The sequence below is a fragment of the Anopheles funestus genome, chromosome X (assembly GCF_943734845.2).
Source record: "Anopheles funestus chromosome X, idAnoFuneDA-416_04, whole genome shotgun sequence".
Taxonomy (NCBI): domain Eukaryota; kingdom Metazoa; phylum Arthropoda; class Insecta; order Diptera; family Culicidae; genus Anopheles; species Anopheles funestus.
Window position 1 is genome coordinate 449,213 of NC_064597.1, and position 22,350 is coordinate 471,562.

Genomic DNA, 22,350 nt, shown 5'->3' on the forward strand with positions numbered 1-22,350 from the left:
TTAATCAATATATTATTAATATTATTACGTTATATTTTATCAGTATAAACATTAGTTTAGCAAACATTTACGTAAATTGTTGTTAAAAAAAACCTTGAAAAGATTAGCTTTGGATGTGGTACGTAAAATGAAAATAAATAATACATCCATAAGCATAAATGACACGTTGAACGATATTCGACTTACGTGAAAACTCGAATTACGTGGATTTCTCCGGATTATTCGCGTTATTCGGGAAATGGCTGTACAAATATACTGCCCACGACAAAAATCGACATGCTATTTCGCTCTGTCAAACTAACAAACAAACCTACCAAAAGCGAGAAAGTGTGCTATTTCGGTTGGTTCGGTAAATTTCGTTTATCCGGGTTGTTTTATCCGGGCACGTGCTACATGACATATATTTTTATGCTTGTGGTGAACAGACGCGTTCAAATAAGCTGTATCGTTTATGGTGTATGGAACATCCATTTGTGCTTGTATAATATCTACACAGGTAGGTAAATAATTCTGTTGTGATTGATTAACAATTTAAAGTCGAGACAAATTAGAGATAATCATTTAGTTACCAAAAAAGGGTTCGAATTTTGCGGTAAAGCGAAACAGGCACCGTGCCGACGACGGAAATCGCCAAAGGTGTTCCTAGTTTAGAAACCTACTGTTCTATGAATGAGTGAGTTCAATTCAATTAAATAATGAATTTTGCAATACAACCAAGCCATTTTTGTGAATAAAATAAATTAAATAATAAATTTCTATGTCCAACAATCCAATGGCTCTTCGTTACCTACAGATGCATTACAAAGATAATTTGTTAAGATTACATGTATGTACGTGTAAGTGTGTGGAGGAATGTGAGCAATGTAATAATCGACGCCGAAATTACACGGTTCAGTCTTCTTCAGAAAAATATGGCGGAATATCCATAATAGAAGGGTCTGTTCATGTACCACCCATAGGGATTACGATATCTAAGTGGAATGGTTCAATTTTGGCTGTTTTGTAATTTTCGACCGCTTGTTATTCTCAACGCCATTCAACAACGGATCGCAGCTGTCATGGCGTCGATTTTTTTATATTTTTCCCCTATTCGCTATTCAATGTTGGCTCTGCGTAGGATCTTGCTGCGAGAGCGAATCGCAGTAGGCATTTGTTTTCATTGGGAAAAATTTGATTGCCGCTGGTTTTGGAAGTAAGCATTGTAACACAACTTCCTACGCGTCTACTTTCCTTAAAAGGCTCATTTAATTCGAGGTGAATCAAGTTTGAGTGGATTAATTTTTCTGTTTTTACGCGTTATAGTCGTTTCGTGTTTTACACAGCATCGATGTGTCTTGTCTAGTAACCGGCATGCTTGTGGCATTTTGTAAAGCCTGTACACTGTCGGGTGTGGTAATAAGCGATTGAGATTTTCATTGCTAGGTTATAGTTCTAAAACGGTAATTACCTGAAAATAGAATGGTGCTGTTAGATATTAAAATTTGTATGCGCATAAACGACTTGCTTTGTGAATGTTAACTTTGACATCTTGTATGATTTAAAGACTATTGCGGGGGTGACATTAGGCGGGTGAATTTATGCTATAAGTCAGTGAAATTCTAAGGTTATTGGTTTGTTTGTATCTTGATGACCTAAAATATTTGTGGGTCAATCAGATGCAACAAAACATCGATTAGGTTGGTGATGTTGTATGTTTGTTTTCCCTCTTTCTTTTCCAGTTTGTCAGCGAATTTCAATCAATTTTCAATCAATCGCCAGTTGTATCGGTGCAATAAAATCCATGCCAGGAAGCAATGGCTAGGCGCAACAAATCCACTGTTTCCGAGCTTAGCATCTCCAGCGATGACGAGATGCGGGAGAGCGAAAGTTTCAAAGACATCAACTTGGTAGAGTTAATATCCATCCTACCCTGTAAGTGCGGGTGCGTACACCGTCTTGCAAACGTTAACGCTAACCAGTGGTATCGTTTTTTTCCACACATTCCTTTTCCAGGTCGGCTGCAATTAGCGATTATGACAAAAAAACCAAAGGTTGAGGAAAATAGCAATTTCTACTTATTTTCAACTGACGAGCAGCTGCTTTATGCAAACTTTTATGAAGATTTCGGTCCCTTAAATTTAGCAAAGCTGTATCGTTACTGCGATTTTCTCAACAAAGCGCTACAGGAAGAGACACGGGAAACAAAAGCAATTATTCACTACACGCGCAAGGATCCAAAAAAGATTTTAAATGCTGCCTTTCTCATCGGATGTTACAGCCTTATATACCTGCGGTTTAGTGTTCAGACAGTGATGAAGGCACTCGGTCCAATACTGAAGCATGCGAGCGGCGCGAAGTACTGTGATGCTTCGATAAACGATCTGGCTTTTCTGTCCTTAAGAGATTGCCTCAGCGGTGTATTTAAAGCAATTCAACGAAATTTGTTTAACTTCGAAGACTTCAATGTGGATGACTACGAATACTACGAATGTGTGGAAAACGGTGATCTGAACTGGATCGTACCGGGCAAATTGCTAGCATTCTGTGGACCGAACTCGCGTACCGAACGCACCAACGATACGGTTATGCTTGGGCCGGAAGTTTATATAGACTACTTTCAGGCACATAACGTCACCGTGGTGGTCCGTCTAAATTCCCCAAAGTATGATGCGCATGTTTTTACAAAAGCGGGGATACAGCATTTTGATCTGTATTTTTCCGATGGTAGTACACCCAGCGAAAGGCTGGCGAAGCAGTTTTTGAAAATCTGTGAAAATGCGCGCGGTGCCGTAGCAGTTCACTGCAAGGGTAGGTATTGTGCTTTCTGGTTAATCCTGCTGGACATGCTGGGGAATCGCTAATAAGTACTACCGTTTGCTTTACTTTTTAGCTGGTCTTGGTCGCACAGGAACACTCATTGGAGCATACTTAATGAAGCACTATCAATTTAGCGCTATGGAATCCATCGCTTGGCTTCGTATTTGTCGACCTGGATCCGTTATTGGCCAACAACAAGCGTGGCTCAATAGCAAGCAGAGCCAGCTATTGCAGGAGGGAGAAATTTATCGACAGCAGCGTCAAAATTTTACTTATCCGCCCGAAAAACATGCGCGCGGTGTATACAGTTTGCAAGTAGCCATGGAAAATGACGATACACCGAACGTGAAAACACCGGGCCTTAAACCGACAATGGGTCATGCGATCGACTCGGAAAATATGCAGGGCATTTCGCAACGGGTCGACACGATGTGTTTAAACGACGAGGACGAGCAGGACAGTGAACGTTTCGACGTTGCTTCACAGGTTAACAACAACGTCGTGCACTGCAAACCGAATCGAATTAAAAAGGTCGCTAAGCTAACATCGCGTTATATCCGAGGAAACCGTTTAAACGGTGGACGTACCATTGTAACTACCACCACTACCACCACTACCACCATCCGGCGTGGTCGTGGCAATGCAAACGTTCCACCTTCGAGCGGAACACAGCAACGTGCGTCGCTGCAGGAAACGCACGTTAGTCGTAAAAAAACAACGGTCACCAGCCGTCAGACGGTTCCTAGTCGTACGGAACCAGCATCCGCAACTTCGGTTCGCAACCAACGCAACGCTTCGGTTCAAACGTAAGTACCGCAGGGCTCCCTGGAGCCGAACCGACACCGGTTCAAGATAGGAGGTTTGATATGATTTTATATTACACTTTAACATGCACTCTGCTTTCCACAGCGCATCGCAAGGCGACCAGCTGAATTCAATCAAAGCCGCCAGACGCCATCTTGTGCCAACCGAATCCATTCAACAAAAGTAAGCATTTTACACTATTCAGCACTTCCTCTTTGATGCTTTTGGTTTTGTATTTCATTGCATTGCATTTGTTCTTGTATTTCGTTTCTTTTACTAACAACGCTGCTTTTCGGTTTTTAGGACCAGAGGTAGTAAAGTTATTCTACCACCAGCATCAACAAATGCTAACCCCTCTGATCGCAACATCAAACTTACGGCGAATGTGGCTGATAAGGAGAAATCAGACGGTACGCTGCAAACACGAAACGAAACAGCTAAAAATAATCATCCGTCTGAAGGTACTTCACAGCCCATTCTAAAAACGTAAGTATTTCTTCTATGATTTGTTGTTAGCATATATACATTTGTGGTCACGATAATGACAGTGTGGGATTTCTTATCCAAAAATCCATGCAGTGGCTGTTAAATAGATTAAAATGTAATGCAACGCTCAATCATACTCAATCACGCAGATTGTTTCTTTACTAACAACACTGTTTGTGTTTCCATTTTAAGGATGAAATTGACTAGAATAGTTCCAACACCGCGATCGCCACTTTCTTGCACTGCTGAGCATTCTTCTCGGCACGTTGCACCCACATCGTCGGTTTTTCAAGCAGGTAAAGGAGACAATGCATCACAGAACACCGATAAATTTGTATCTCCCGCAAACACAACCATGACAAGAACAATGAAGAAGAATCTTCCGACCGAAGGACCGAACCCACAGAGGATACTGTCGTAAGTATTTTTCATTATATTTTATTTTGTTTGCATGCTAAAATGTATTCTTTTAACGTAGTAGATAAAAAACTCTTTCGCTCATAACTGAAAATTAACTCCTGGGTGCTATTATAACTTATTTCAATATAGTGACGAGTGCAATATGCTGTGACGAGCATCAATGCACTCAAACTTCCTTTATGTAATTTAGTTAACCGATTCGTAATCATGGTTAGAATTGTAGGTCATTCGATAATGTCTTTGAATTCAAAGAAAGTTCGATATTGGAATAAGATTACTAAACTGCCGTTGGATACCGTATGCTTTTTATGGACTTAACAATGGACACTAGGCGGAACTAATGCAGTTAATGTTGACCAATGCGTTTCACCACCAGATGAAGTACATTAATATACACTCCTTCCTCCATTTTCCCGTCATGTCTCTTTTTCTCTCTACCCATTCTTCATTGATTTGGATGTTGATCAATTAGGAAGCGGAGACACAAAATGCATGGAAATACAGTAAACCCCCGGCAAAGGAAGCAAGCAGTAAATGTGATACCGGATAGTGGATCACACCTGAGCCCTTAATTGACCATTGAAGGGCTGTAGCGTATAGGGCAGGTTTAAGAAGTAATATTTGTCCGAACATCGACGGTCCGTTTCATAGAGGGAAGCATGAAAGTACCGTAGAAAGCGCAAGATGGAGCCAGTTTTAGCCTGTCATTAGGGTTGATAATCTTGAAGATTACATTCACTGATTTCATGTTGATTTCTTCGTCAACACAAACCGTAGCCCCAGGTGTTCAGGATGTGTGTGTATTAATGTTTAGTAGACCAGGTCGTGGCAGTAATATATTAAGTAAACAATGGCTAGAAGTGCTGGTTTGTTACACTGCTGTTTGCCAACAACATAAGCCTTTTTAAGGACAGCAATTTTATGTAAAAATGTATAAATTGAAAAAAATGTTCCATTTAACATGCGGTAACGAAATACAAACCACTGTAAAAAGTCAGTCGACTTCGAATATTGACTCAGCAGAGGTGTGATCATCATTGTACGAACTTATATTTGCTAACGTTATTCTTTTCTTCTATTTTTCTACACTAAACTCCATACATACATGCTCAATATAGACGCCACCAGTTTTTAACCAAGTTAAACACAAATGTCACTCAAGGAAAGGAAGTATCGTACGAGACATCGGTGCCCTTGGAACAACTACTGTCGTAAGTGTTACTGAGTCCCTGCAATCGCGCAACTGGTTACGTTTATTTGTTTATAAAATTTACCTTCCCAAAGAGCCCTTCATCTTGGTAGTACCTCCCTGTTAAATCCGGCAAAAATGAAGAAACGCAGAACATACGAGACGTTGGTGACATTTGATCCCGAGACAGAAAATCACCTCACTGATATATTCACGTTTACTGTGTGCATTAACTTGGTCGATCTATTTAGGTAACTACACTTGTTAGGTGCTATTTCGTTCGTTTTAAATCTAATTTTTATGCTCTGTGTTTACATCAGCGACGATGTATTAGAATCAAAGTGCCATACAAGCGGCAATACCACTAAACCTATGAAATCTACTCGTAATGCGTCAACGAAGGATGTAAATGCTTCCAAAAAAGGAATAAGGAAGGTAAAGATATACATGTGAAACTGAAACCAACAAACAGTGACAAATGTAAAGTATTAATTGTAATTAATTGTATTGTTTTTCTATCTCTCCATTACAATAGAAACCTCTCCAAGAACACGATATGCCAATGTGAGTATTTGTGTACGAAATTCGGTAAACATGTTAATTAAATAGATGAGACAAAGAAAATATTTATTAAGTACAAACAAAACAAATAGTAGATAAAAGATACATTTATCTTTTTTAGCACATTTTGTTTTATATTCAGTACTAAAAGTGTAACACTTACCATAATGTGGTAATTATTGTTTTGTCTTCTCATTTCATGATTTCGTGTAAACACACAAACATTAGTAACCCGTTACAAAAAAGCATGAGTGCAAAGCTGACCTGGTTGGTAGAAGAAAATAACCAGCTTAAGTTTCGGGTCACATTTGATTTAGAAGCAATGAATAAGTAAGTATACTATAAATCGGCTTCATCATGTTGTCGCCATCGATATTACACAGTTAACAAATTTTGTGTTTTTTTGTAAAATTTAAAACAGCATAATAACAGTGCCAGTGTACATGTACTATCCAAGCCGATCGGCAACGACCGTAGTAAAGCGACAGTTCGAAACGACCGTCGCAGTCATTCGCACGATTGACTATGGGTTTCGCATTAACTTCTCGGTCAAATTAGACCTGCTGCAGGTGTTAGGGTAAGTGAATAATTGGATAAATTTTAACCAAAAATCATTCTCGCTTGCACTGTAATCTTTTACTGATGAATTGACGAATGAAAACATAATTTCAGCAAACCCAAGATGCAAGGCACTTTAGCACCAAAGGCAGCGTCCCAGCCATGTCCGTCGACAACTTTCAACACGATTCCGAGTTGTCCCGGTGTGTGGAAGTAAGTTTGTGATGGCATAATTTGATTTTACCTACAATCTGACATTAACACGCGCTTTTGCTTTTGTAGTCTCGGGGAAGATGTGAATTGTGCTATGGCAATGCTTGATCATAATGGGAACGACCCGTCCGCGACGACGCGACATGAGAAGCAGTTGTTAGAGTAAGCATTTTATTTTAGCAAGCGTAATTAGATACGTTTTAACCAAAAATCATTCTTGCTTGCACTCTTACCTTTTACTGACGAATTGACGAATGAAAACGTGATTTCAGCAAACCCAAGATGCAACGCACTTTAGCACCAAAGGCAGCGTCCCAGCCATGTCCGTCGACAATTTTCAATACGATTCCGAGTTGTCCCAGTATATTGGAGTAAGTTTGTGATGACATAATTTGATGTTACCTTCATCCCATCGAAAGATCAGCAGTAATCAACGCACGCTATTTTTGTAGTTTCAGGACGTATGTATCAGACAGTATGGAAACGGTCGATCAAAATGATGGAAAGCATGATTTCAGCATACCCAAGATGCAAGGCACTTTAGCACCAGAGACAGCGTCCCAGCCATGTCCGTCGACAACTTTTGACACGATTCCGAGTTGTCCCAGTATATTGGAGTAAGTTTGTGATGACATAATTTGATGTTACCTTCATCCCATCGAAAGATCAGCAGTAATCAACGCACGCTTTTTTTACAGTTTCAGGACGTATGTATCAGACAGTATGGAAATGGTTGATCGCAATGGGAATGACGCACCTTCTCCAACACAGCACGACAAGCAACAAGCGCTAACGCCGCGTACCACCAATAAAAACGCGGAAACGGATACCAGACCGTACAAGCGTATGCGCGTAGAAGTGTCACGACTGTAAAGTGTGCAGCGCAACGCACAATGATCAAGCATGTGATCAACAGACTGATACCACCGGACCTAGAAACGCAATCGCATCAGGAGTACGTGCAGAAAACAACACTGTCTTCCAAATGATGGAACATATTTACCTGCAAATGCCATTATAGAGCCAACGGCATAATCACCGCTTCAGGTGTCGGTTAGTTATTAGCGTAACAAATCAAAAATATTATTCTATTTTTGGCTTCTCTTTGTTAACATGTATTTATGATGTTATGCATTACAAATGCGTGGCACGCCAAACTTGAGCCATAAAGGGGTTAACATCATAACATTAAAAAAAAATCCTTTTAAAGCATCATCACAAAACAGAGTATATGGCATAATTTAATATAATTGATTTCTTATGCGCTGCCTTATATCCCTTTGTGATCCAATCAGCAGACGCCCTAATTTTTTAAGGTCGAAAATGTTAACATTAAGGTTAATTAAACATCTCACTATGATCTCTGTTCCTTTAAGCATAAAATCCACAAAACAAAAATCTCATACACGATCTGATAGACAAGGAAATAGAACAGGATCCCTTTTTGTGTGATACAAACGAACTCTTTGTAAATCAACGCCCTTGTTACGCATTAATAGGCTCGTTGATGAATACAAATTACCCAGCGGGTATTACAATTGCAATTACAACATTATGACTCATGCATTTATTTTAGCTATTAGTAACTGATAAGTAATGTGCAAAACAATGCTTTTCCTTTTATTTCAAAAACCTTCCCTCCTCCCTTTACCGGTTGCAACGAAAGTTACAGTAAGACTGCCTACCTGCAGGACATGTGCAATTAACAAAAAATAGATGAGTGCCATCGTAAGATAGTAAATCACTTTCATCGTATTAATTTAGATGTATCGATACGGGATTTTTTTGAAAGTTCTAAAAGTATTCATTATATATTATTATTATTATAACACTTTATTATATATTATTATTAGTACCTTATTTTATACATATATACTATATACATATATGTATTAGAAAATTATATTTTACATAAATTAAAAAAAAATGCAATATGCTGAGTTTCAGTACTACGTGTTTACGTTCGTCCTTTTTTTCGTACATTGGCATACTGTTCTGTAAAGAATTGTAAAATTCAATTTCTATTTGTTTTAGACCCGTCGCTTGAAAGACGACAGAATATTTCAAACGTAACGGCGCTTATGCAGAAGTCCCCCCCCCCCCATCACCGCTTTCATCTACTGCCTGCAGTTCGCCTTTTCAAAACCCTGAACGAACGTTTTCCAAGAAATGATATGGACAGCCGAAGCCATTCCCTGTACATATGGTACAGGTGTGCGAGTGTGTTTTGGCTAACGGTATTTCCCTGAGCGGTATGTTCGATTGGTAATAAGGTAGAGCGAGAAAGCATGACTTCGATGTGTCCTGAGCTTCAAAATGTAATATTAGAAGGAGGATTGAATGAAACTGAATTTTCCAAAATCTAAATTAGATATCATTAGTTAGATAACATAAAATAATTGAATTGAAAATTTCACATGAATTGGATGACCAGAAATAAAGTTATAACCTTTATTAGACAGAATAACAGATACTTTCATACAAAATGTATGACCCACCCAGGTAGGCGGTTGTATCAAATGATTACAATATTTCGAAGATGAATTTCGAGGTCGTATGATTTACTAGACGAAAGTTATATCAGAATGAAAATGCAAAACTTACCCGGGAAGGCGGATCTTGAATTAGGATTAAATTAAGTTCGATTTGAGTTGGCCGGGCAAGCAAACCGCTGCACAAACAAACGAGCAAATGCACTTTGCCACTTTTGATCGAGACACGCATACACTAACCCAATCGTCGTACGCTGCCGGAACATTTTCCTTTGCCCGGAAGCCAGCTGTGAAAATTGCACTGCTAAACACCATTACTGAACGGAAGTCAGATGCGAGAAATGAACCGGCAAGCACAACACAGAGGATCACACAGGATCACAGAGGATCATTTAACCTTCACGGAACACTTGCCACTGCATCGATGCCATCTGCGGAAGATGAAGCAACACACACAACCCGGATGACACCACGGTAAAGGGAAACATTACGCGTCCAATAACAGTGATTTATGTTCGTATATCACCTATAAAGCCGCGGACCGCGAAAACACGTGCAGCTATTGCAAGCATTTTTTGTTATGACATTCTGTAAGGGGGGTGGGGGAGAGTATGTTTGCACAAGTACTGCACTCTGTGTCATAAACCGATACGCGATCAGAACTTTAAGTTTAAGTTGTCAGTGGTTGAGATGCTGAGCGCTCAAACTTAAAAAATAGAGGTTGAAATAAATCATCTTTCTTCTTCGACGCATTACAATAACCACCAACGGTAACTATTTCAACAGCGTCCAAACCGGGAAAGAAACTAATTCGAATGTTCAATGTGTTTTATTCCTGCGCTTTATATGGTAGAAGTGCAATAGTAATAATAGTTTTAATTTAGTTAAATTCGGAACACAATTCGCAGAAATGAAGGAGGGAAATTGTTCGTTAAAAGGAAGAATGATTTGATTCGGCTGTATATTTCTTAAGCTGTGTTATTTTTACCTGTTCCAACATTTGCTAACCAATTCTTTTGTGCAATTGTATTCCTAGTTTTACAGAGTTTGTAACGTAAAATGTTTTTTTGCAGTATTTTCGAGGATAATTGTGTGTCGCGATTACCCGGTTAATGAGTTCTTTAGTTGTTTTATTATGAAACCACCTCGCCATTTACCGGTACGTTCGGGTGAGTAGACGTGCTAAGCCTACTTTCTCGAATAACTCTATATAATATATGCGACTGCTAACTTATCTATAATCATAATAATAAAACGTGATACATTTTATCATATTATTGCGGGGTGAAATGTACTCAACAATCATCGTTTGGCTAGGCATGAATTACACGTCTGTTAATATTGCTATTAAGCATCGCTTGTACGTGTTTCTTTCAATTGAAGCATATAATACGGCACTTGTGATGGAAATCAACTAGGTTGCTCGTTGCGGTTCCAAACTGTACTCGTTGGATCCGGCATGATGATGACGGTGGTAGTTATAATAGTAGAATAGTACGAGATTTGCTCCTTACAGCTCCATGCCTTTCTCGGCATCAGCCTGCATTCTCTCCCGCAGCTGGCTTACACTGTCCTCGATTCGAACGATCAGTCGAATTTTCTGTTACGATTAAATAAAAAAGATAAATAGAAATTCGTATTCTACTCCCGCTTTAAGGGTGCACTTATCGTGGCTCGACATACGTTAGCACGATCGCCGGGGGTGTTTCTCCACAGCCAGATCATGTATCCGGGAATGCACAGCATTGACGACAGTGCGGTAAACCAGCCGAAGGCATGAGCCCAGAACGGATACGAATAGCCGAGGTACTTGATCGGAGTCCACTGTACGATGTTGAAGAAGAATACGCCCTGTTGAACGAGTCGAAACAATGGTAAGCAATGTTAGATATATCGCACAAGCTGCAGCACTTGCAGTAACGCCGGTAGGAATGTACAAAAAACACACAGTCACACATTCATACGCATTCATCCACCAGCAACGATATCCACTTGACTGTACTTCTGCTTCATTGCGGCATCTGCAAAAGCTCAACAATAAAATAAAGGAAGATTAATGATATATTCAAAACAAGTATTATTTCACATTCCATAACACAGATCTTATTCGTAACTTCTAAGAACATTTAAGAAGTTTTTATTATATCTAGGTTAGCAGTTACACGCCAATGTTCCGGATTAGTATACGGTATAAAATATTAATAACGATGTGTTAGCGATGAGATTATATTTACTCCTACAAAATCTATACCTTGTTTTACATGCTGATAACACATACAGTATTATTACTAATAGTAAAGCGTTAGTCGTTGCGATCGTTTTCGGTTCAGATCAGCATTATTATGTTAGTAATTGAGATCATTTAGTTATCACAACTGTGCTGTTAAGGCAAGCAGCTAAACATTAGTAGTCTGAATCGTTTCGCTTTCATACAGTATGATATTTCTGATATAAGTTGCACATCTTGACATAAACAGTAGCAACAATATTAAATTTAAAGAAAGCGTTAAATTACAGCACGTGAATACGTCACAGCCCCGAATACAGTCAATAACATACGAAGTATAAGAGTAACATTACATTACAAAATCTAATTATAGTGTTGTTAGTTACAAGCTATATCTGGTATAACATTTCGCATTTGATTAATACAAATATTTCAGTCTATTGTGACTGTTTTTCCCACAGCATGATGTTTCCATTTTTGTTGATTGGTGTAGTGTTCAAATTACTCGAAGATTCTGCTATATTAGCTACGCTTAGACTACGAAAAGATTCATGCAAAGATGTGTTTTGTGATGTTTTGTTAGACCTCTTAATATAATCATAACCACCAGTGACGATCAAAATGGAGTCGGGTGTCCACGGCGTACGGTTTTCAGTTTTGTATTCTGTTTTAAATTTCTCCTCAACATCGCTCTCTTTTTTTTCAACCGCTGTATACTCCTTTGACACGTTGAGTTCATCCAAGTTCGAATAGATAGAATCAGGTTCATCAAAATCATCGAATGAGTCGATAAAGGTAAAGCTTTCATCGTCAACGCCTACACTTGTGGCGCACAGATCGCGCGACGGTTTTCTCGTGTTTTGGAATAAGCTTTCAACTATGGCTGGTTCAATGTCGATGCTTTCGTGGTTCTTCTTTCGAACACTCAGCGACGGCAGGGGCATGATAATGCTTACGTTCCGAATGTGACCATGATATGATATTGAGATTTGATCCGTCATAATTGGAACATTAGCACAATTTGGTAGGTGCAATGATAGCACTATGCCAGCACTTGTTCCGATCCACAACATGTTATCGATTACTATGATGGATTTCACCGTTGTCCGTTTGTTTAGGGGATCTTCTGCGTTTTCGGACAGGAACCGATTGATATGCTTGTTAGTATCAATATCCAGCAGATGTTGGTAGTATTCGGCATGATACAGCGAAACAATTCCCGATCGTTCTCGAGCAACCCACAGTCCATGCACCGAATACTGCAAAAAGTTTATACATCGCCTGTCTTCGGGGGACGTTGGCGGGGATGAGATCTGGTTGATGAATTTTCCTGTTTCGCTATCAAATATGTGAATATTGTTATTAACCGCCATGTAGACATTGGAGATCCCAATAGCCATAGCGTGGACAGAACCGTTCTGCCATAGTTGCGGTGTTTTTAGGTCCCACACACCGTTGTCCGTCATTGAAAAGATCAGTAGCTTGTTAGTATCCGTACTAACGAACACTCGTTTCGCGTGATATAATATCCGATTAGGAGTATCTCTGATCCGAAAGCATTCCAGCCGGTCAGAAATCATGGGGAATGTTGCGGAATATATTAATATTCTTGATCGCGTTGCAATCCACACTGTATCGGTCGGCGTGTTACCGACCATTCCTTCCGGTACGTATGCGATAAATACAATTTTAGAGGCAGGCAGAGTAAAGCTAGCCCGCTCTGCTATTACATGTTTGATACGGTCGTGCGTATAAAGAGATACCGTACTGTTATGTTTTTTGTCTATCGAGCTAATCCACAGTACATGCTGCTGTTTCGACCAAGCACGAAATAGGTCGTTGGAATATGCCCGTGAATTGGTATTCGGCACGTAGCTGCAGCCTCCCGTCACCTAATACATGTAATTAGTAGTAAGCCTATCAGTAAGCCTTCAAGCAGACCGTTAACGAATGTGAACAATATTACTTACCATAGCATCTTGGTGACCCGCTTGAAACGTTTTGACAAATAGTGGCTCATACGGTGCGTACACCGTACTATTCCACCAGGCAGGGGAATTTTCGGGCCGCAAAGCTAATTGACCTAGCCGAATTGCATTGCATTCAATTTTTGTGTCTGCATTATTCATCTTTAGGGTATGAGTTTTACCATGCTTTGATTTTACGCGTAACAAACATGGATCATCTTGGTTTGCGTTTTGTTGCTAGAAAAGGCAGAAAGAAAACAATAACAAAGCTCCCAAATGTCCTTCGTTAAAATGTGAATGTTTCATTATACTACACAAAAAAACTCACCAGAACAGAATGCCAAATGTTGTCCAGTTCTGCACGGCAAGCATCCACACTTAAATTGACGTGCGGTTCTTGGAACGTGCTTACTAGATCTCGTATGTCAGATAATGTCCCAAAGTCGCTCATGAGCTTAAAAGAATTGGAGGAGACATCATTTGCCATAGATGATGACATCGTTGTAGCATCTAATTCATCGCCATCAATCACAATATCCTGCAGCGGTATTACCCATTTCAATACACCAATCGGACCATGCTTGTGCTTCTTTTCTGGAAGTTTGGCACACACGAGTCTGTCGCTTAACAGCAGGACAAACCGTGATCCGGTGTGATTGCGGAACACCTCCGTTAGCTGTTCGCTGTGCAGCAACTCGCACTGATAGCGACCATGGAGATAGGTTCGACTTCTGTCACCAGCCGCGTTCTCTATCGCATTCAGCACAGTTTGAACGATTTCATGTTTGCCACTAGATGCGTTTAGTTGTTCTCCCAATAACGTGGCCCGTTTTACGCACCTGTCCATTAAAGCCCAGTCTGGATCTGTTTCTGGCGTGTATTTTAACAGTTCCTTCACTTCCAGTCCGACCTGTGGTATTCTTTGCACAGGCATTATGAAATAGTCGCTGAAACTTAGTTTTCCGCCAAAGTCACGCAACTTTGACTGGATAAACCAAGAGAAAATATCGTTTGTATTCATTTGATCAGTGACCAGCGCTACGATGAGCCTGTAGTTTTTTATGAACACTGAGTACAGTTGGGTAAGCGAAGGTTGTTCGAGTAGTGCACAGATCATCCAGCCAGCTAAATACCTGTCGGGCCATTCGTTCACGCATGCCGCCAGCAATGGTTGAATAAACTGATGTAGCATGCAAATTCTAGTATGTGTTCCAAATATAGTGTACGAAAGGTCCCAATCTATGATGGACTCCTTCTGCAACAATTCATCGTAGATCTCCTGTAAAATGTTGTAGAGCAATATTATAAAACCGCACTAAGAAAAGCTTACAAGGGAAAGCCAATGTATATACATATTGCAATTTGCGCATTGCGTCCAGATAGTTTTGTTCGTGCATTATGAACTGCTGAAATGACATCCATCGCTTCTGTTGGCGTTCGGGTAAGCTGTTTAACACTTGCCGCAGCTCAACGCGTTCAAGATTGTGTTGCTTTAATGATGTCGCACTGCGAGAGTAAAGTGTGCCATTTTGGTAGTTCACTGTACGCGGCGTGAAACTTTTAAAGAAGCGAGCAAAGATGTTGGGAACGCTGGAATGTTTTTGCAGTTTCTCCATGTAGCGTACCTGAAAGAAACATTTCATCCAATCATTTGCTCCAATACCATGAATGTATAGAATGAAAACCATGTTGACTTACTATTGTTATGAGGATTGTTGTCGTAGACAAAAAATTATTCGATGAAACAATTGTTAAGTATCGCCTGTTTGAAAGGAAAGCAAATGAAGGGAAATTAAAATGCAGTGCACAAAATATATCCTATAACATAAAAATCAGATTGTAAAAGCTGAGTTTTATTTTTCACTTGAGTACGTTTTTCTTGAACTACACTTGTTACCCGAAAACGGTTTATATATCAACAAGCAATTTTATAACTCAAATAGCAAATCATTCATAACACTGTATTGTTAACAAAATAATTACCGCCTTACACTTAAGGGAAATATTATATAACACAAGTTTAACTATGATTCACTGAGGCAACAAACTTATTCGCTGTTTCTTCACTGGTGTTCGAGAATGTACTGGTTTGATCTCGGGAGTTGCTTTTGACAACGGCGCTGGTTCAGACAATCACCATGGCAACAGTGGCTGTGACGATGAAGATTTTTAGGTTACTTTGTTGTTTTTTGTATAGTATGGCGACTGTCGCCTACAACTTGTTCACTATTATTTATTATTTAACAAACTTTATAATAAATTTTAATTTCTTTTCGTTTCTAAACATTCGCTGTGTTTATTTTTATAGAACGATTAACACGAAGAGAAGAAACCATAAATGGCAGGATAAGAAGAACTGTATTTGTAAATCTTCATACAAACCAACCCAATAGTAAAAGTCTTTTGCATTAACTGTATCACTCTCAGGTTTATTGCTGATATTTAAATTTTATATAATATTTACACTATTTCTACCACGAAACGATTGTGTTCATGCTGTCTGAAAAATATCTGGCTAAAACTACGTGAAAATTCCTAGTAAACATTTCCCACGTGTTTACAAGTTTTTCACGAAACTTCATATGCCTCGCTTCGCTTTTTCGATATTCGCAAAGGATTTAAATCTTCACTATCACCAAACACAGATTAGTAGAAAACAATAACAAATATTATAAATACCAAACACATTTTAATCACTTGCAAGCTGTGAGAGCGCTACTTGAAACTGTATCAAGTCGATAGTATATATTGCAATCTCGCTTCGTAAATGGCGCGCAATGGCACGATCTCAAACCTCGAGGGACTCTAATCAGATTGACGACTGATAAAGGAATGATGAGATAACACCGTACCAATCCGATAGCTAACCTACTGAGCTGCGTGTAGGAAGGACATTCAGGAAGAGCCGAACCGGGATGGGTAATGATCGAGGAAGAGAGAAATGAGTTTAACCGTACCATTCACTGAGTAGCTGAGAAGAAGAACTTCGATGGAATATGCAATGAACAAAAAAAGATAGTGAAATGCACGTCTCCAACAAAAACCAAAAACTGCCCAGTATCTTACAACACAAACGTTCGCATACTAGCGCATTTGCGCTGTAAATTCTCGTACCGGTATGCTCGCTATGCGTTTATGGCTAGCCTAGAACTAATTTAAAAATAAATTCCCATTCAATGTCGCTGATGCTACCCTACACCGGAAATAAGTAACACTTCATACTGCTTTATGATCACTACTATGATCGTGCAGCAATCCCAAGTACGCTCTGTACGACCTATGCATAGGTTTTATGCGCACCACGAAGGGTGACACACTGGATACTAAATTATATTATAAAACAAGCTCCACCTTCTCTTAAGCTTAGGTGCGAATTTAACACGAAACCGGATACGATTACATTACATTAAAACAGCCGAGGGTGCATCAATTGCTCGTCTGCTAAGTGATTTGAACGGATATAACAATTTGTTTAAACAAACATTTGATGTCTGCGCGTTTCCGGTTTTGATCTATAACCTCCCTTCACAACATAGTTTGAACGCATTTCGTATAATGTTCATTCTTTGTATGAAAATATTAAAGTACACTTAATATTCCATACAAGTATGCACTACTGTCGTTAATAAAATATTATTTAATAAACTTACTCTTGCAATACATTTCCCACGAACGATCTCGTCTGTTGTCTTCACTGAAATTCTTGGAATTTATTTGCATTTTGATCGCGTATTCACCGATAACGATACCATGCAATCTACACAACAGCCATGGCTACGTTTCACTGTTTCAGATAATCATGTTTCATCGCAGAGCACAGAATTTCAAAAAGTCGTCGAATTTGTAGAATTCTTATTGATGGACGAAAGTGCACCCACGAACGAAACCGTTGATTGATGAAGTTCCTTAATGCTGTTATCAACTCTAAGAGCTTCGGGTTTTGACACATGTTTAAACCACGTGAACACTTCACGGACACCTGCGTAATCCTGTACCTTATGTTTGCCATTGCTAGACAACCCGCCATGTAGCGATATGGCGAGCGTAACACAAACCCAAAACTGTCCCGATCGTCGTCTACCGCGCTGGGCTGGGTTCACAATTGCCTGCCACAACCGTACCGTTGGATGCACTCAAAACGACTGAAAGGGTGTCTGACTACTCGGTTACGATTTCAGCACATCCATTTAACAATATTCGTATGAGCTGAATTTTATTTCCAACCTCTTGACCCCCGTCGCACTGTTTCAATCCATTGAGTTATGCACACTAGACTCTTGATGCTGCGAACCCGTACTGCAACACCACCATTACCCCGGTATCGTAAGCGGATGGTGTCGAATCAGATCCTAGCTCTATCGCTACATCCAGAAGACCTACCGCACAACGGTACTGACCGATTTACAACCTAGTACGCAAAATTGTTAACTTGCAATGTCACAATGCTTTAGTCACAACTGACCGGACGCGTAGTAAACGTACGTTACTGGGTGCCACCCTTCGCGTACGGAACTGCTCTTTGAATTGATCCGAATGTCTCGCAATCATGTTGATTGTAATCGTTTGCGTACCACTTGGGTGCATCTTTAGCGATTCCGGAGAATGGTTGCAGCACTGTTCGGAAAGTATAGAAACATCCATTGATTAAGGAGCATATACGAATCGGAGTGCAATTTCGGATTGGAATTTTTAGACATACGGAAAAATTAAAATCTTTCCGTTGTAGATCTATGAATCACTTTCGTGCAACGGAGAATGTATGGTACGGTTCGGTACGCATGAATAATGCGCGAACACCACCAATTGAACACTTCCTGCTTAGTTGACAGTGTGTTTCTCTCCCTCTTTTAATGTTCTTAAACTTCCAAAGACTGTGCAAAACTCTCCGTACGGATATGAATCAACTACACTAATTAACTTACTACTACAGCAAGCTTAAATCGATGAAATGTGTTTATTTTGTTCTACTAAAGCTAAATTCAATAAGAGTATAAATTAATCGTACGAAAATCAAGCGTTTCAGTCAAAATTACTAGTCCGGTAGTTCTAGTGTTAAATATTGAACAGTTTAAACTAATTGTAGTATACTATATCCAAAATCCTTGAGCTTGCATAACTCTTCGATGACTTCCTGTTTTTTTTCTTACTTATTTGATGTGTGATGTGAGAAAGAATACGAAAAACACATATTAAACATCTGAAGTAATACAAGCCACCAAAGTTATGGCCGTCCGGAATTTCCAAGACTCTTTAAGACGTCATGTTACGTTTATGGATTAATTAACCGTTTGCTGCACAATGTTAATGATAGTAACTCTCCACCATATTGGGACGTAGCCGCGATCGTGCACTTTTCGTCATACAACTAAATTAGTGACAGATGGAGGAAATATACCGTCGCTAAATAGGAAGTGTCCAATTGGCCATTTTCGTGCGTTTATTCGTACATCATGGGTAACGCTCATGATTGATGGATGGGTTTGTGTGTTCAGCAGATAGTGTTTCGGGAAAGCAAGGGAATGCATGGTTGTATGCGTAAGCAGAGATCAAACTTAAATCGGATCTAACGATTTAGCGTAACTGTCATTTCCTCTGCTATGGGCATACCATAACTACAAGGATAAAAGGATGACTTTGCCTGATTGTGCTACTGGTTATACTAGCCTATAGTTGTATTTCAAGAATTTGTGAAATATTCCTGTGCATGGTAGTGTTGCACAACTGGTATACCGAGTGATTTATGCAACAGCTACGGTAATGCTGTGACAACGTCAATGGCTTCCTGTAACGCTCTAAACGCCATCATCACACAACGGAACCATAAAATCGCCATCACTACAAATGAAGGGAACATCATTGAGGAAAATAAAGTTAGCAATGAGCATTACTCGTTTGATGGGAGTTATTTTGTTGATCTCCTCGGTGCTGCTTTGCAGCAGTGAGTGGCGGTGTGGCATTAGAAGTGTGAACTAGCAGCACGTTTATTATTTTACACACTGATCTCTGCGGTCAGTCGATGCAAATGACTCTTTCGGTTAGGATGTCCGGAATGTGCGTATTGCCGGGATTTAGATCGCAGTTTTCAAAAGCACACAGAATGCAAGAATTGAACGATAAAGGCAACTTTTTTCAATACTAGCATCATATAGAAATGATATTGTGACAAGTGATAGTGTTTGTGATGAAAACCAGAGCGAATTGTAATTGTTCGCTTCAAACATCTCATTCCATCAACCAGAAGAGTATACTTCCCAGTGCAGTGATACGAATTCAATGTACCAACTATAGTGTATTTGATTTTATCGAGGGATAACAATCAACAGTATTGAGAGACTATAACCTGCTTCAATGTACAGTTTATGCGTACCTAACCTTACGAAATGTGAGGTTACTATATCAATTATCTAATCGTTACCAGTCTGCGGGACACGCATAACAGCAGTAGTTAAAGTATGCGGCGCGTATTAATAAGAATACATATCGTTCAACAGTCTCAATAATCTTCATGCTGGATGGCGATTGCAGAAATTCTTTCACAGTAAAGTTTTCATTGTGCGCGTTTGTATAATACATATTCTCTGTGCTGTCTTTAAATATTCTAGCAAAAGCTGGCTTCGTTAAATTTTCAAAGAATTGCATGTTGCAAAGGAATTTTAAGAACGCAAATCAATTCGATGACCATCTTCCGGAGAACGCCAAACAAAACGTATTAAAGACAGATCTAGTGAAAAATAAAACAATCGCTCAGTGCAAAACGCCTCCACACCTCGTTACAGTCGCTGAAGAGGTTGTTTACATATCTGCTTGCTGCTTGTCGAGGCATTGGCGTAATGCATCTTCAGTGCTGGAGTGGAACTAGGAAGCAAAGCGTTATAGCTCACTTTCCACGATCAAAATATTCCACCGATAGTGGTTCAAGGTTACGGCAATTGCTCGTTATCTGTATCAGCATGTTATGCTCACTAACGAAGCCTTCGGGAGCTTTGGAAATGGTTTGCTCTAATTGAGTGTAGAAAATGGAAGGATAGACTAGTAATGGACATTTCAAGAGCAGAAATGCTTTACAATGACATTGAATTTGGTAGCATAGTAACGCAGAATTTATTTTTTTTTGTAACATTCGTAATTCGTAATGGTAACTGACAAGTTATAATTATGAGTGACAGTGAATTTCGTAGACCAGACATTTAATAACAGGAGGCATATTTCTCCCTAAGCTTTGGCAGTATTATTCGATTACTATAATTTTACTTGGCATTCTGATGATCTTGAAAACTAGTTTTGGGACCAATAATTAAAAGCTTAACAGCATAGAAATGTAATCGAGCGGATAGGGCACAACCCAAGGAGGAAATGCCTTGTGAAACATGTATTTAGTCAACACATGCGGTGTTGACCATACGACAATGAGCCGTCATACTGGAATTAAATAAATAAAATTAAAGCCTTGCTTTAGGGCACATAATCATGAAATATGTGCAGCATTAAAAGTAGGCTCAAAGATGGGTGATTGAATGAATGATTTCATGTAAGCCTAGTTTACTATGCACTAGATTACATCAGATTCTTGTGCTAATGCCGGGAGGCTTAGAAGTATATAATATTCGAAGCACAGGTAAAGTAACAAACGTTTCCTAACAAACGCAAATGTGTAGATAACAAGCTACTAAAGAAGCTTTAGTAATAATTTGTTTGTACATCACAATAGTGTTTAATGTTTTCTTTTACTTTTAATATTTTTTTTAATATAGACGCAGAAATGGATTAGGAGAACAATCCGAATGAAGCGATGAGGCCATCGCTTGTGGATGGAAGCGTATGAATGTGTGACTGTGTGTTTTTTGTACATTCCTACCGGCGTTACTGCAAGTGCTGCAGCTTGTGCGATATATCTAACATTGCTTACCATTGTTTCGACTCGTTCAACAGGGCGTATTCTTCTTCAACATCGTACAGTGGACTCCGATCAAGTACCTCGGCTATTCGTATCCGTTCTGGGCTCATGCCTTCGGCTGGTTTACCGCACTGTCGTCAATGCTGTGCATTCCCGGATACATGATCTGGCTGTGGAGAAACACCCCCGGCGATCGTGCTAACGTATGTCGAGCCACGATAAGTGCACCCTTAAAGCGGGAGTAGAATACGAATTTCTATTTATCTTTTTTATTTAATCGTAACAGAAAATTCGACTGATCGTTCGAATCGAGGACAGTGTAAGCCAGCTGCGGGAGAGAATGCAGGCTGATGCCGAGAAGGGCATGGAGCTGTAAGAAGGAAGAACCGTGCAAGACTACTACTACATTGTGCTGGATGCGTATCTTGTGCTGCAAGAAGCACTGTACGTTTTTTCAGTTTTCTTTTTCCACACCCACAACCGAAAACTAATCATTTAAATGTCCATGAATTGTTTGTTTCACAGAAGTGTTGATATTTATTTGTGTTTTTTTTTTAATTTAAATTCCTTCAAATATAGTAAGACGGTTCGATTTCTATCGTGAGTTTATGTTGATGCTTTTATTACCATCCGAAATGTTGATGAAAGATTCCAGTTGAGTTTAAATATTGTAGACATGGTCTATATGGTAGCATGATCAGATTATCAAATAGCAAGACATACGATGTTATTGAAACGTTCGA

The 22,350-nt window shown here is 39.4% G+C and overlaps 4 protein-coding genes across 17 annotated transcripts in view; 2 read left to right on the forward strand and 2 right to left on the reverse strand.

Annotated features, from left to right (window-relative positions):
* LOC125761953 (ephrin type-B receptor 1) overlaps positions 1-22,350 on the reverse strand; it is a 73,170-nt gene that overhangs the window by 33,151 nt on the left and 17,669 nt on the right. For 5 of the 7 annotated variants that reach the window (XM_049423651.1, XM_049423634.1, XM_049423625.1 and 2 more), the window contains exon 1: positions 9,632-10,147. The exons of the other annotated variants lie outside the window; for them this stretch is intronic. The gene's annotated coding sequence lies outside the window, so the exon portion shown is untranslated. Of the gene's footprint in view, positions 1-9,631; positions 10,148-22,350 lie in introns of those variants that run through there. 7 annotated transcript variants of the gene reach the window in all.
* On the forward strand, positions 273-8,577 carry LOC125762017 (dual specificity protein phosphatase CDC14A). 6 transcript variants are annotated; one of them, XM_049423682.1, is made up of 18 exons: positions 277-496; positions 1,719-1,911; positions 1,993-2,787; positions 2,870-3,602; positions 3,706-3,783; positions 3,904-4,086; positions 4,279-4,503; positions 5,625-5,717; positions 5,791-5,946; positions 6,016-6,130; positions 6,231-6,259; positions 6,485-6,586; positions 6,678-6,833; positions 6,929-7,027; positions 7,097-7,189; positions 7,300-7,398; positions 7,480-7,644; positions 7,726-8,577. In XM_049423682.1, the coding sequence occupies exons 2-18, from the start codon at positions 1,794-1,796 to the stop codon at positions 7,898-7,900; spliced, it is 3,414 nt and encodes a 1,137-aa protein (XP_049279639.1). In that variant the 5' UTR covers positions 277-496; positions 1,719-1,793; the 3' UTR covers positions 7,901-8,577. The 6 variants fall into 6 exon arrangements, with proteins under 6 accessions (XP_049279676.1, XP_049279639.1, XP_049279683.1 ...); XM_049423701.1 differs by lacking the exon at positions 277-496 and adding an exon at positions 523-1,254; XM_049423692.1 differs by lacking the exon at positions 277-496 and adding an exon at positions 523-1,192.
* Positions 10,444-19,611, reverse strand: LOC125762041 (rho guanine nucleotide exchange factor 17). The gene is made up of 8 exons (XM_049423742.1): positions 17,364-19,611; positions 15,412-15,475; positions 15,066-15,338; positions 14,042-14,992; positions 13,717-13,950; positions 11,468-13,638; positions 11,203-11,370; positions 10,444-11,119 (listed from the first exon to the last, which is right to left on the reverse strand). The coding sequence occupies exons 3-6, from the start codon at positions 15,327-15,329 to the stop codon at positions 12,184-12,186; spliced, it is 2,904 nt and encodes a 967-aa protein (XP_049279699.1). The 5' UTR covers positions 15,330-15,338; positions 15,412-15,475; positions 17,364-19,611; the 3' UTR covers positions 10,444-11,119; positions 11,203-11,370; positions 11,468-12,183.
* On the forward strand, positions 19,784-22,211 carry LOC125762269 (sodium- and chloride-dependent GABA transporter 1-like). 3 transcript variants are annotated; one of them, XM_049424167.1, is made up of 4 exons: positions 19,784-21,328; positions 21,465-21,529; positions 21,643-21,810; positions 21,894-22,211. In XM_049424167.1, the coding sequence occupies exons 2-4, from the start codon at positions 21,503-21,505 to the stop codon at positions 21,981-21,983; spliced, it is 285 nt and encodes a 94-aa protein (XP_049280124.1). In that variant the 5' UTR covers positions 19,784-21,328; positions 21,465-21,502; the 3' UTR covers positions 21,984-22,211. The 3 variants fall into 3 exon arrangements, with proteins under 3 accessions (XP_049280124.1, XP_049280116.1, XP_049280134.1); XM_049424159.1 differs by having other exon boundaries at positions 19,784-21,529; XM_049424177.1 differs by having other exon boundaries at positions 19,785-21,545.

Coding starts and splice junctions, on each gene's coding strand:
- LOC125762017 (XM_049423682.1), top strand. CDS start 1,794: ATGGCTAGGCGCAACAAATCCACTGTTTCCGAGCTTAGCATCTCCAGC. Junction 3,603..3,705: donor CGCAACGCTTCGGTTCAAAC/GTAAGTACCGCA, acceptor TGCTTTCCACAG/CGCATCGCAAGGCGACCAGC. Junction 4,087..4,278: donor TCACAGCCCATTCTAAAAAC/GTAAGTATTTCT, acceptor TTCCATTTTAAG/GATGAAATTGACTAGAATAG.
- LOC125762041 (XM_049423742.1), bottom strand. CDS start 15,329: ATGGAGAAACTGCAAAAACATTCCAGCGTTCCCAACATCTTTGCTCGC. Junction 13,951..14,041: donor ACATTTGGCATTCTGTTCTG/GTGAGTTTTTTT, acceptor TGCCTTTTCTAG/CAACAAAACGCAAACCAAGA. Junction 13,639..13,716: donor CGGGTCACCAAGATGCTATG/GTAAGTAATATT, acceptor TACATGTATTAG/GTGACGGGAGGCTGCAGCTA.
- LOC125762269 (XM_049424159.1), top strand. CDS start 21,503: ATGAGGCCATCGCTTGTGGATGGAAGC. Junction 21,530..21,642: donor CATCGCTTGTGGATGGAAGC/GTATGAATGTGT, acceptor CTCGTTCAACAG/GGCGTATTCTTCTTCAACAT. Junction 21,811..21,893: donor CCCCCGGCGATCGTGCTAAC/GTATGTCGAGCC, acceptor TAATCGTAACAG/AAAATTCGACTGATCGTTCG.